The 14,552-nt window shown below is 38.4% G+C and overlaps 2 protein-coding genes across 3 annotated transcripts in view; one reads left to right on the top strand and one right to left on the bottom strand.

The window, feature by feature from the left end:
* Positions 1 to 8,069: 8,069 nt before the first annotated feature.
* On the bottom strand, positions 8,070 to 9,105 carry LOC106083280 (transcription initiation factor TFIID subunit 13). The gene is made up of 3 exons (XM_013246195.2): positions 9,012 to 9,105; positions 8,282 to 8,618; positions 8,070 to 8,196 (listed from the first exon to the last, which is right to left on the bottom strand). Exons 1-3 carry the CDS (start codon positions 9,048 to 9,050, stop codon positions 8,174 to 8,176), a joined length of 399 nt encoding a protein of 132 aa, XP_013101649.2. The 5' UTR covers positions 9,051 to 9,105; the 3' UTR covers positions 8,070 to 8,173.
* Positions 9,106 to 14,359: 5,254 nt separating this feature from the next.
* LOC106083284 (NPC intracellular cholesterol transporter 1) overlaps positions 14,360 to 14,552 on the top strand; it is a 110,009-nt gene continuing 109,816 nt past the window's right edge. For both annotated transcript variants that reach the window (XM_013246199.2, XM_013246198.2), the window contains exon 1: positions 14,360 to 14,544. The gene's annotated coding sequence lies outside the window, so the exon portion shown is untranslated. The remainder of the gene's footprint in view (positions 14,545 to 14,552) is intronic.

Here is a 14,552-nt window from a genome sequence, read left to right as displayed (position 1 = left end):
AACAAAATTTTCCATGAGATTCTATTAAAATTGATCAAATTTGCTTCATCTACATTAAATTTATAAAGCGTTGCTTTTGTTTTGCACACTGTTTTTTTTTGACTATTTGCTTTTATTTCCAAAAGCCCACATAGCTACAACCTCAAAAATTTGTATAGATATGTAATCTACCATTGGTGCAGATATCTGCTGAGAATTTTGATAATATGTTTGACAATAGTAGGTTAATTTCAGATGTTAAAAGCGTTGCTTTTGTTTTGCTCGACACTGTATATAAAATATTCCCCGCTTTATACTTTTTTTATGGACGAAGCTAAATTTAAGGATTTTAATGACGTTTTTAGGGAAAATTTTCTAGGGATTGTTGAGCAAGAATTACACAAAAAGAACCAGTTGTTTTTTTACTTTAGGCAAAGATTTATGACTCGCGGTAAAAAGATTAAATATCGTTAAATTTAATTCAATCTTTGAGACAAAAATTGAAATTCGCATATAATCGTCAGTATCGTATATTAAGACGTAATTACAGTGAAAAAAGCAAGCACCTTATGGCGGTCTATTCAAGTAGAAGACACAGACGACATAGCAATGTATCCTCGAAGAAGTAATTACTAGCCTAACGTAAAACAGCGTTCCAAGAGCCTCGATCTTCTGCGCTCATTTTATAATCTCTGGCAATCCCATGGCATGGAATGGCAGTGTGTTGTACAATGAGACGGCAACCCTTGCCGATGAAGGAATCCATCGGGTCAATCCGGTAGATACAACCGGCTGCCATGGGTTTTATGGTACCGATGTCGTCAGCATAGGCGAGTAGCATTGTTGTCCTGTGAGTAGTAGTGTGCCATATCTATTCATATCTGCATCTCGTATAATCTTCTCCAGCAGAATATTGAAGAGATCACACGATAGGCTGTCTTCTTGTCTGAAACCTCGTTTGGTATTTAATGGTTCCGAGAGATTCATTCCTATTCTTACTGAGAAACGTGTATCAGCAAGTGTCATCCTGCAGTCCTATTAACTTTGCAGAGATACCAAACTCAGATATGTTTAAATTCCTTTGAACGTAAACGGGTATCGACCGCGGCTTTGCAGTCAACAAAGAGGTGGTAGGTGTTGATTTGTCCTTCTCGGGTCTTTTGCAGCATTTGGCGCAGTGTGAATATTTGGTCTAGGGTGGATTTACCAGGTCTCATTGGCTTTAGGTTTTAATCTTTCACACAGTACGCTCGAGTGTATCTTGTATGCGATCTTGTATACGGGACATAGTATGCTGAGGTTCCAATCATCGGGTATGCGTTCTTCTAGCCAGATTGCGCAGACAAGCTGATGCATACGCCTTATCAGCGTGTCGCTTCCGGCCTTAAATAGTTCAGCGGGTAACCCGTCGGCTCCTGCTGCCTTGTTGTTCTTTAGCCGGGTCACTGCTACTTGGACCTCATTCTGACTAGGAGGTAAACATTCTATACCATCATCAGGGATTGGTTCTGCGATATCCTCTTCGCCGCTATCGTCGGACACTAGCAGTTGCAATCCCATGGCAGCCGGTTGTACGTACCGGGTTGTCCCGATGGAGTACTTCATCGGCAAGGGCTGCCGCCTCAGTGTACAATACACTGCTACAACAACAACAACTAGCAGTTGGGTAAAAAGTTCTTTCCACATCCTCAGCACGCTATCTGTATCAGTTACCAGATTTCTTTCTTTTTCTCTGCAGGAGAATGTACCTGCACCAAAGCCATTGGTTTGACGTTTAATTCTTTGGTAGAATTTCCGGACTTCATTCAGACTCCTGTACATCTCAATTCGCTCACATCTACGCACGCCTTTCCTTTTTCTTTCTGCGGGATAGACGTTTTTCCTCTCTCCTTTTCTTCCGATACCTCTCCTTCATCGTACGTTCATAAAATCTCCAATTGCAATATAAAAATAAGTTGAGAACGTGATTTGGAAGACCTACGGGCAAAAACTACGGAAGTTATACGCCAGACAACAAACGCATCATCACGGGAAAACCCAAAATAAAAGTAAGAATTTCCGAAAGATCGATGCCACATTTTTTTTTTAATTTGATTTTTTGTCTATGTTATGCTCCAAACTGCACTGCAGTCAGCCAAAAGGCTGCGATCACCTGGAGGGCATCCCATGCCTAAAAGAACTAGAGCGAACAACAGTAAGATGGGCCCAAGTACCTTTGCTAATGTCGCTAGGGACAGTTTGGTGATGGCAGTTATCGACAAGGGAGAAGAAAAGGGATGCATACCTAGGCATAATTGGAGTGGTATAGTCAGTGGACTGTCATCAGTATACACCGTTGTTCCTGGGTCTCCTTCAGTTTGTGACGATGCAGGCTGGTATCGAGACCGATACAGACTAATTGCCTTTGGCGATCAACGCTCAATTGAAATGTATCGTTGTGCGCTAAAAAAAGATTGATGAGATCTGGCCAGGAGCAGCACTAGATTTAGTCAAGAAGGAAGATATTCCTTCTCGACCAATAATGCATGCTTGGATACCAAGGATTCCCTCAGTTCCTGAAGCGATACTTGGATACTAAGGGAATGTAATCCCTAACTTTCAACCACTGTCTGGAAGATTGGTAGATTGGATGAGGCTGATGGTGACCGGTGGTGGAAGTTCTGAATCCTGACTATGGTCCGGTTTCTACAGATAAATCTCCACCATTGTAAGGCCGCTTCGGCGGCACTGAAGGCCCTTCTGATGGCTGGGGGATTTGACGTGATTCTTATCCAGGAACCATGGGTGTGTGTAGAAATGGTACGTGGACTAAGAATTCCGGGATTTAAACTTCTCAAGGGTACGGGTAATGGGAGACACAGAGCCTGCATTCTTGGAAAGGGTAGTCTAAATGTTTTTCTTCTTCCGTCGCTAAGCTTTGAAGATTTAGTAGTAACAAGCCTTGAAATAAACAAGTCTCATTACAAGCTGGCTTCCCTATATGTGACACACGATTCAGAGAAAGAGAAACTGGTTCTGCAGGGAAGAAAAGCCTCATTGTAGGAAGTGATGCTAATGCACATCACCAGATATGGGGAAGTTCGGATGTCAACGAAAGGGGTGAGCTGCTTATTGAATATATTATAAGTTGCAATCTGACGATTGGTAATAAAGGGGATAAACCGACCTTAATTACCAGGAAAGGCAGGAGGTACTAGATATTACGTTTGTATCGGAAGATATAAGTGGAAGAATATGCGACTGGGAAGTGTTGGATGACCACAGCTTATCTGATCATCGTTACATTAGTTTTAGCCTTAGAGAAAATACTGCAGTAGTGGTTCCTCGGCTAAACAGAAGAAAGTCGGATTGAGATAAATTTCGGCACAAATTCTGCACACTATCCCTTCTAGACTAGAAAAGGAAGTGGAAACTACGGAGGATATAGACATGGTGGTCAAGCGGATCACGAAAGACCTGAATGACACGCTTGTGTCAGCATGCCCTAGTGCCAAGCCAAGGGGCACACAGCGACCGCAATGGTGGACCCCAGAGCTGGTTGGTCTAAGGAAGGACTGCAGAAAACTCTTCAACAGAGCGAAAGCCACAAGAGCACCACACGATTGGGACATCTATAAGGCTGAGCTTAGAAAATATAAGGGCGAGCTTAGAAAGGCTCAGAACAAATCCTGGGTAGAATTCTGCAGCTCCGTGGAGGACACATCTGAGGCCTCTAGGCTAAGGAAGATTCTGTCCTCAAAACCTATTGCGGTGGGGACAATGTCTAGTGAGGAAACAATAGAACTACTCTTTGATACATATTTCCCGAGAAATTCTCCGACGGACAACTTGGCGCCAGAAGAAGTTGTCACTCATATACATTCGTCGGAGGCAATTAGGGAAATTGTACCTGAGCCGAAATCGACTCCTTTAAATCGCCAGGCCCTGAAGATGTATCACCGGTTGAATTACAAGCTGTGTCTGATAGACTGGTTCCCTGGCTTAAGGAAACATACTTTGCTTGTATCGGAATGTCATATATACCTGTGGGATGGAGGGACACGAAGGCCATTTTCATTCCGAAAGCAGGAAAATCCTACCACACGAAGGCGAAAGATGTACGTCCTATTAGTCTGTCATCCTTTATGCTGAAGACTCTTGAGAGATTGATAGAAACATATCTTAGGGCAAAGATTCCTGGCGATCGCCTGCCAAGGCAGCAGCATGCATATAGTAAATGCAAATTCACTGAAACAGCACTTCACGATCTAGTCGGCTTCATAGAGGGTTCTCTTGCTGTCAAGGAATATACAATGGAAGCATTTCTTGACATTCAAGGTGCTTTCAATAAAGTAAAACCGAAGTCAATCATGAAGGAGTTGGAGTTTCTAGGCATCAACTCTACCGCAAGAAAGTTTATTAATAACTTACTTGCTCAAAGATGCATTACGGCAGGCTTGGGATCTGTGGATCTAAAAAGATGGGTCAGCAGAGGAGTACCTCAAGAAGGTGTACTGTCTCCTTTACTTTGGAATATAGCCATTAACAATATATTATTGTCTCTGGAAGAAAAAAGGCGTAAAAGTGGTCGCGTATGCTGATGACGTGGCAATAGCTGTTAGGGGAAGTTTCCCAGCACTATAAGAGATATACTTCAGGAAGCTCTACGTACAATAGCAAAGTGGACTACCGAAAGTGGTCTGGGTATAAATCCGTGCAAACGAGACGTAGTCCTTTTCAACAGGAGATACAAATTGCCTACAGTGCTACCTGTCCCCTTAGGTGGAGAGAATGTTCCATTTAAAGAAAGCGCAAAATACCTGACATATACAAAGGCGCAAATATTGTCGAGCATGTTATTAAATGTCAAATGTCTATTGCTATTTGGAAAGTAATCGTTTTATTTGTGATGTCCAGTGTGGATTTAGGCGAGGTAGGAGTACAGCCTCATTATTATTGGGTTTGACAGATTCTATCCGGTCAATATTATTAATTGGTTTTTTATTTGTTATTTAGTTTTATCTAGATTCAGTAAGTGTTAACATTTTTTCCATTTCCTAAGTTTTTTATTTTTATTTGAAAAGTTTTTTAACTTATGTAAGAAAAGTACGTCTTATGCATAGTGTGATTGTTTATAGGCCTGATGGCTTCGCGTTGCATGAAATGAAATAGATAAATAAAAACTAAAATAAAAAAATCCACCTACTGCTCAATACTTAACCGGATCCAAAGGATGGCTTGTTTGTGCACCACAGCCGCACTGAGGGCGGCACAATCTGACCCACTAAATTTAATGCTACATCTTATGCCTCTGGACATTGTAGCTACCCAAATTGCAGCGGCCACTGCCTTAAGCTTTCTCAGAGGTTAAGGGAGCTTTCTCATTGGTCATGTGGCGGTGTTATACTTGACACAATATCCGATGTCCCTGGCAGTGTGGATTACACCCTACCTGAACCGATTTTTGATAAAAATTGCTGTACCACTATTCCTGATAGAACCGATTGGAACTACGATATCCCTGGTAACAGAAGTTACATAGACTTCTATACGGATGGTTCTAAACTAAACGACCAGGTTACCCGACCACTGCAACGTGTATCAAGCAGATATCCTTGCAATTAAGGAAATGGTGGAATGACTAAGATATAATGTCATTACGACGATTGGCATATATATATCTTCTCAGACAGTCAGCCAGCCATTAAATCCCTGGAGAACGTATTTCTGAACACAAAAACCGCCCTCGACTGTCGCAGATCTCTCAACGAGATGGCTGAACAGTTCAAAATTCACTTGTTCTTGGTGCCGGGTCACAGAGATATCCCAGGGAATTCAAAAGCAGACGAGCTTGCGAGACTAGGAACTACCTTACACACTCCAGGGACACTGGAATCTGTGGGTATGCCTCTAGCGAATGATATGCCTTTGAAAACTCATGTTTTTCGCGTTTACTTTTTGAAAACCACAATAAATAAATAAAAATTTTATAAAGTTATGTGGTTATGAGGAAATGTCCTTCTGAATGAAATCAGCAAGTTCTTTTGCTTCAAAATCTTTTACCTAAAAAAATAATCGGCAACGCAGACTTGCAGATGCTGATAGTGACTGGTCTTAATTTTCGGCATTTGTACACTTCATAACTTAATTAAGAGCTCGTACAAGGCAAATGATTACAAGTTCGCCATTAACCAACTCTATATCTGGATACAAAACACTTATTCAAACTTTTCAATGAAAACACTTCCGTAGTTCTCTTACACAAATACTTGCATGAAGCGCTAAAACCAAACGGAAAATATTTGTCTGTGTCAGTAATTATCCGCTACACTTACATCTACATATACGCAAAAAGATGTAAGAGCCAAACTTTGAGATTTTCAGTTTTTAATAGAAATCGATAACTAACGACCGTTTCCAACTTCAGTTAAAATTTTATGTCGATAATCGAAGGCGTTATGATTTTATAACAAAAACAGTTTTAATGTAAGTGCCATTTTAATTTCGATAACTAAATTCTGTGACAGCGAAGGGCACTTGCATTATTTTCGCCAGACACAAGCACCTAAACAAATTAAGCAATAACTGCAAAAAATACGTAAGTTATCATAATAAAACGTTTCATATTTGCAAGTAGAGTGCGGATCGGATGTGTAAAAGTAGGGCTAAGTGTCTGAGGGGCGCCCTACAATCTCAAGCAAACCGTCAAAAAGATATATTGGCCTACGGGGAGAATATTGGACTCAAATTTTAAGTTTTTGGAAGTACAGTGCGAAGCTAATATTAAAATTTTGGGTCACCAATAAACCCTTATTGGACATCCGGGACAATATGCAAATAAAAGGGCACACCAAATTTGGGCACACCAAAAGAAACTCCCCAAGATGGATTTATGGATCGACTTTGGGAAAGGATAACTGACTTGATATATTTGGGACGATAGGAGCGGAGCGGCCCAGTTTCGACCACTTTAGTTCGATCAAAATCTAAGATTATAATTACTATTAAAGCAAATAAAACAATCAAAAGCACGTTTAGTTCCGCAGCGCCGAATTCCGATAAAAAGTACCTTTTTATCACGCATGAATTTTATTAGAGAAACCACTATACATTTATACAGTATACCATATTACAACCTAGACTATAGCGGGCAAGGGCTTTGAGGTGTAAAAAATAACGAACTGTTCCAAATTTCGTTGATATCGCGTTTTAGGTACAGTTTGGGCCCTTTCTTTCTTATTTTGAACGCAGGTCTATAAGATGGCTATATGAAAGAAGTCCGAACTGGACTATATTCAAAAAGTGCATTGAAGACCCTAAAACAAATCTATTCTAAATTTCAGCGAAATCGTATAACCAATTCGTCCAATGTCCAAATATGGTCAAATAAGAACGAAATTTTGCACAAATGTGTTGGTGTGTAATATAATTCTATTTTCCAAATTGCTTTCAAATCGAAAAGAAATTATGACTTCTAGCTCTTTCAAACAATGGCCGATTTTCACTTCTGGAGCCTTTGTCACCGCATTTATGAATCGATCTTCACAACTCTTTCCCACGGCACGTCATCCGACTATTAGCACCACACGGTTTAAAACTCTGAGCGCCTATCTTTGTAGTGTTCATCGTCATCACGAAAGGCTCGGCTGGAAACTAACGGGCCCGTCCACAGCTTGCGCATGGTGGAGTGCTCCCCTATCGCAACCTATAGTCGCGAATTACGGTATAGAGAGTTCCAGTGAGAGAAGTGCCTGTCATTTTCAACTTGACAAGAGTAGTTATTGGCATCTTTGATTAACCAATGGTAATAAAGTTCCCACGGCAATCGGATCGACCTTACTCATCTTCAGTAACTTGACGAGGATTGCTACCTCCATATGTGGCTGCTACAACCATAAGCCTCAATGCCATGGCAGCCGGTTGTACGTACCGGATTGACCCGATGGAATCCTCCATCGGCAAGGGCTGCCGTCTCGGTGTACAACACACTGCTACAACAACAACCATAAGCCTAGTATTGGCACTGTCTAGTCTAACAAAATACCATTGGGGTAATTGGGGGTAATGGGGTAATTAATTCGACAAAATTAGTAATTATAAGTGAAGAAAGATTCCTTTTAAAAAAAAAAATTTATTCAGTGTAATGGTCAATAAATTATAAGAAAATATGCATTTTAATCTAGTCATAGGCCACCAATGACTATTTCGATTTTTGTCATTTGATCTTGGCTTCGCTTCCTGTAAGCAAACAATTCTCGTTTAATATATGTTTAGACATATGTACCCATGCAATTCATATGGTTCACACATCCTGTAAACTCACCAACATATTTAATCTCGTCGAACGCTTTCCTAGCCTTTTTCAATTCCTCATTCATGGTTAACAAATCCTTTACACGAGCATATTTTCTAGGATCCTTGCGCACAAGAAATATAATATCTTCAACTTGTACTCTGCCTGTACGTCCGATTTCCATGGCACGGTGCGTCATTTCTGTAATGAACTCAATAACAAGATCTTCTAGCAAATCAACACTCTCAGTGTAAGGATTTTTATCGTCCCCAAATCCATACATCATGCAACGCAACTCTTTGCTGAACAGACGTTTGCGACCTGCGTTCGTTGGAACGAATTGCTCCTCGCCATCTTCCTCATCGAACTAGAAGTACATAATTTCCATTACGGCAAAGCGAAGAAAATTGTATATATGAAACAATTAATGGCAAAAGAAAGATGATTAAATGTTTACACCAGATTGGAGCGCAATATAAATGAGAATATTATTTACGTACTAAATTTTTAAATATTAACACGACAACATACATAGTTCAGATAAAACTGAACCGAGTCGATATTTAAAAATCCATACCGAAACTATTAAAAAGGAGAAAAGATAGAACTAGACATAGAAAAGATACGAGAGATTAGGAAACTGCATATTTACATAACGCGTCCTCAGAATATATAGTCAACAATAACAAATTGTAAATGAAAATCCATACAGAACTTCTAAGTAAATCTTGTTTATACTAATGGAAAACCTTTAACTTACATCGGGATTTTCAAACGGTTCATCAGTATTAGCAGCCATTGTTGAAAATCTTGTAAATAAATATCAACAAATTTTGTATAAGTACTGAAAACGTAATGTATATCTTAACCTATAAGAATACACAAATACAAGGTGATGTCACAATTAGTACGCCACGTGATGCTTTGTCTACATAAGGGGTGTTTTATTTACTCTAAAGACTGGTACGTGTTCGCTTTTCGTGATATTTTCATTCAGTAGGACATTCCCTCATTACTTATGGTAAAATTTAAATAAAATTGTTTTTTATCATTATTATTTGTGCAGTGTTTAAAAATGTAATCGCGAAAATCTGCGTTTTCAACGGTAATGTTTGATACTATATTCGGTTTTTGCGGTGAAACTCCATATAAAAAAAGAGCGCATAAATTTTGTAGACCGCTATAACTCGTTTTTTTATCCAGGGGAAATTTATATTTCACGAGCACAACCACTGTCGCTGCCCAACAAGTCGTTTTCTTACGTAAAATAAACGCAATCACCAAACTTCTAATTGTAACTAATGGCTGGTACTATTTTCGTTTTTCACTGTTAAAAACCCATGTTTTTCGCGATACTTTTTTGAAACACTACAAAAATCTCAATGATAAAATAACAATTTAATTACAATTTAACCACAAGTTTCAAGTTTCAGCAAGTTTTTTTGCTTTAAAATTTATTGTCTATAGATAGTAATTGCTGAACAATTTAGTGTTTGTGAATGCATAAATCAGAAAGTATGTGTACATAAATATACTTCTGAAATAAATAAAAAAAAAAAACAAATGTTTCTTTCATAACAACCTATTGCAATAAATCTGTACGTAGTAATAACGATTGTGGAAGAATGTTGTAGTTGTTGTGTTGTAGCAATAAGTTGTACACTCGCCGACGAAGGAATTCATCGGGTCAATCCGGTACGTACAACCGCCTGCCATGTGAAAGAACGTGCTGTGCGTTTACAATTACAATAACATTATTTTATCACAAGTGGAAGATGCTGGTAAAGGCTTTTGGAATGTTGGGCTTATTTAACTTATACCAGTGAAAATGCTACAAAATCTAATTATTTTTACAAATCTAATCTCCATTCGTTTCCTTTTGAATAGATTTGTGCTACAGTATTTATTATTTTTTAAAGGGATTGGTTTTGGTTGAAATTACAACAATATGCATGAATTTCAGTAAGATCCACACATTCATATTTATGTGTACACATGCACGCAAGCAGCTGATAAATTGGTTAGTGCCATATTTTCAATATTTTGTTGTTGGGCAACTGCTCCTACCTGTAAATTAATTTATCTTAAGTGATACCAAGATAAATTCTTCACAGGCCGTGTACCTCAAACAGCTGAGTACAATTTTTTCTCGCGGAGTACACTATCTGTCAACGAGCTTTCAAAACATTCGGTTGTGTGTGTGCATTAAGCCTACTACTGACTTCGGCTTTTCACACGAACAACTGTCAAAACGCACTATTAAAATGATAACGAAGATAATGCGAACACATACCGTACAAGTGGTACTGAGTTCTATGAGCAAAATAATAGCGACATGTCGCTGCATCAATACAAATTTCTCTTCAGTTAATTGTAAATGTAATTAAATGCTGACGAAATGGGTACCAATAAACACTGCTTCAATGCTGTTGTCTTTGATGACTGTTTTGTTTGTATTCTAGCGGTCGGAAGCATAAACCGTTGGGCGATCGTCGTGCGAAGAGAAGATCAAAAGAGTTTTACAAAAGATGTTTGTTGCTAATACTATTGTTGGATGTGAATAAGGGAAGTAAGATTTTATTAGTTGTCTATTGCGCTTGTGAATCAAGTTGTCTTAAAAAGTCCTGTTCAAATTCTGATGTGTGCTTTACAACCTACTCTAGTTGGGATGGTATGTAAAGCACCATGATTCATTTGACATCGTCCGCTGATGATATTTCTTGGCCGAAACTGAAATCGTGATACGGATAGTCAGTCAAATGCTTCTAGCTACAACACACTTTGAACAACACACTATTCTTTGAAAAGAAAGCATTAAACAATGGACAATATCCAGCAATGGAATCTCAACACCGTCGGATTTCGCAATAATTTAAAAGGCAATTTCGATGCGAAAGAAGTCAGCACTAGGCTTTAGTTTGTATCAGGATGCACTTATAAGGTGAGGTCATGCGAACAGCTGAGTATACTTTTTTATTTTTGTTTTGATTTTGTAGTAAATCTAAACGTCAAATGCTGGATAACACAGCTGTGGTTTTTTCTAAAATCTTAAACAGATGCTCTATTTGATCCGATATTCAAAACAGTGTTATAATGATGTAAATACAAATATAAAACACATTTGAAGAAGATAAGTTGTAAAACAATCTTTATTTCTGAAACCACTTTGACATTTCAATTTACGGCATTTGCCACTCAAGGTAGTTTCGCTGGGGGTAGTTTTTTGTTGTTGTGCTAATGACATAATTACCAGGTAGTGTATCGTAAACAGCTGGGTACAATTTTTTCTCGCGAGTGCACTATCTGTCAACGAGTTTTGGTTGCGTGTGAGTATTATAGTTAAGAAACATAACACACACAAACAACGAAAAATAGCTCGAAATGTCAAGGTAGTTTCAGAAATAAACATTGTTTTAAATTTATCTTTTACTCCATTTAACGGGAATATCCTTCTTTTTACCAAAACAATATTATAAGGTTAAGCCAAGCGATCAGCCGACGTACAAGTTTTTTAATCTTTGGCAGTACTTGGCATGAAGGATGTCAACTTGTTCTCTTTGTACATTCTTTCTTTGTTTACGTTTTCTTTTATTTGATTACATTTTCAATTGTCCTATTTTACATACTCAATGATGCTCAGTGGGCCTATCCACTCTATGTTTTCGCAAGTGACATAGTCTTCTATAAGTGAATCCTGTTACCAAATCTGATCTAATGAGAGTTTTCTGAAGTCAAGATACGTCTGTAGTTATTGATGTAACAGGAGGTAGTTATGTTGGTGCTTTTCTGTTGAACTATTGCTTATGCGCTGCTGAACTAGCTCTACTTAGTTTGAAATCAGACTTTTGCGATGAATTTTCAGCTACTTTTTCACTACTTTGAGTTTCGCTGCACATTCTCGGGCAAAGTGTCCAGGTTTGTCACAGTTATAGCATTTTTTCTGAGGTTTGTTCAATTCTTGTTTTATTTTTTTTCCATTGCCTGCTTGATTGCTTTTTTTACTAGGTCAATAACATTTTTGGTTTCATCGTGCTCGGTCTCCAACCTACGCACCTCATAAATCTGGGGCTTCGAAATTATTCTCGCTGTCTCTTGTACAAGAGCAAATGAAACGGTTTCAACGAACGTGGTCTTCTGTGACGCATACGTTGAACATTTTGTTTCCGGTTTACGGATACCAATGACGAAGTTCTCAATCATCATACGGTCCACCAACTTTCTCCTGAATATGCCAACAGTACTAGTTGCTCAACCTCAGTTGCGCAATCTTGCAGTGTCTTGTTTGATTTCAGGACTCGACCTCTTAATTCCATTCTGTAGATGCCTTGTTTGGGATCTCCCCCGTACTAACGTTGAAGTGCAGATATAACTTCTCTATAATTGTTTCTAGCGGCAGCTGGGATACTCAGTATTACCTCTGCAGCACTTCTCTTTAATGCCAGCAGGAGTTCTATTGCCTTGTCGTAGGCGCTCCATGAATTTCAGCTACCATATAGAACTGAAACTTGAAGACATCCAAGGCTGTTGATTCGTTAAACAGCGGAGGCTTGGTTTTTGTAGCGCTGTCAATTACGCGCACTGGACCGCGCTTGAGATCCAATTCCGACATTTTCTTATGCATGTCCAGATACTTCTGATCTAGTTTCTTAATTTGGCTTTTAACATTTTCAACCCTTCTTTCCATAATTTGAGAAATCTCATGAAGTTTCTCATTCAGAATTGAGGAGTTTTTGCTTAGCTTCGTATCCAATTCATCTAGTTTCTCCAATTTTTCTTTCATCCAACGAGAATTTTCTTCCGTCCTTCTGGAAGTATCTTCCATCATTTTCTTCCATCTTTCTAGAATTTTCTTCCATCTTTTAAGAATTGTCTTCCATTATTTTGCTGATGTCGGCTAGCATTGCTGCGAAATTCAGACCACTTGCAGCTACTTTCGAAACTTCCTCGCCGCTAGCATCACTTCTTACAGTCGAACTCATATTCGTTGATGTAAATTTTACGGCGCTCAAATTCCTCTAACAACCGCTTTTGTAGTTTAATCCATTTTAACCAACTCCTTCTTTAAGTCTTCTACACGTAGATTGGCGAATTTCATTGTAGAAGTTTATTTCGTAATTTAACTTCTGACACCAGTTGTTACGTTTTTACTATGGCGTTTACTTTCAATTTAATAACAGTTCTTTTAAAATTACGTTACTCCTCAATGATTTATTGATCTACTTATTTGAAACTCATTAATTGCTAGTTATTTTTACGTTTACAATACGCGTTCTCAAATAAAGCTGAGTACTCTGTTCAGCTTCTCAGGTGGAATGCTGCCAAACTCTATTTAAAAAAACGTCGGCGAAACGCTGGGGGAAAATAGGCGAAAAAGTAGTACTCTTTTTATAGTAAGGAAAATGGAAAAAATAAATTTTAGTGGCAACGCTGGACATTGGCGGCATCATTTTTGTTTTATTGGTTTCAATGGTTCGTTTTTTCTTTTTGTTATTTGATTTATTTGCGAAAAAAAACAATTAAACCATAAAGCAGACAAAAAACGTCTTATAGAATGAAAATAAACCAAAACATAAGTGTAAAATTCCACTCGCGGAGCAAATAAGGATTTCTTTCGCGCCATTTTTCGTTGTTTGTGTGTTATTGTTCTTAACTAGAATACACTAGAATACGAGAAAAAATTGTTCTCAGCTGTTAACGGAATACTACCTGGTAATTATGTCATGGTACCAGCCATTAGTTACAATTATAAGTTTGGCGATCGCGTTTGTTTAACGTAAGAAAACGTCTTGTTGCTCAGCGCCAGTGGTTGTGCTCTTTTTGGGCGTTGTGAAATGTTAATTTTCCCTAGATGAAAACACCAGCCATAGCGAAATGAACACTTTTCACCATATTTTTTCCGCTTAGTTTTTTATATGGAGTTTCACCGCGAAAATTGAAAATAGTACCAACCTTGATGTTGTAAGGCGAATTTAAAATTGTTTTGACATTTGCAGTTCCATCAGCAGTGAAGGTGCAGCCACCCTATTAAATTCGCCTTGAAATTGACATATGCGCCACTAGATGGAAAGACCAAATACTTTTGCATCACTAAATACTGTCATTCTCATATTTATTGGTGGTGAACGAGCAAGTTTATCATTTGGAAAAATAATCGGGTGTGCGGACAACACGGAGTTATTTTGTCTAATTGGAATAAGTTAAACTCACAAATTGGAATTTAAAAGAAAAAAAAATCAAAATGACTAGAACTCTTATATCTTCTTAAGTAAAAAACGAACATTGGCTTCCGTTGAGTAAGGAA

The sequence above is a fragment of the Stomoxys calcitrans genome, chromosome 3 (assembly GCF_963082655.1).
Source record: "Stomoxys calcitrans chromosome 3, idStoCalc2.1, whole genome shotgun sequence".
In the NCBI taxonomy this organism is placed as follows: Eukaryota; Metazoa; Arthropoda; class Insecta; order Diptera; family Muscidae; genus Stomoxys; species Stomoxys calcitrans.
The sequence above is the reverse complement of the archived record's forward strand: the minus strand, read 5'-3'. Positions and strand labels throughout refer to the sequence as shown.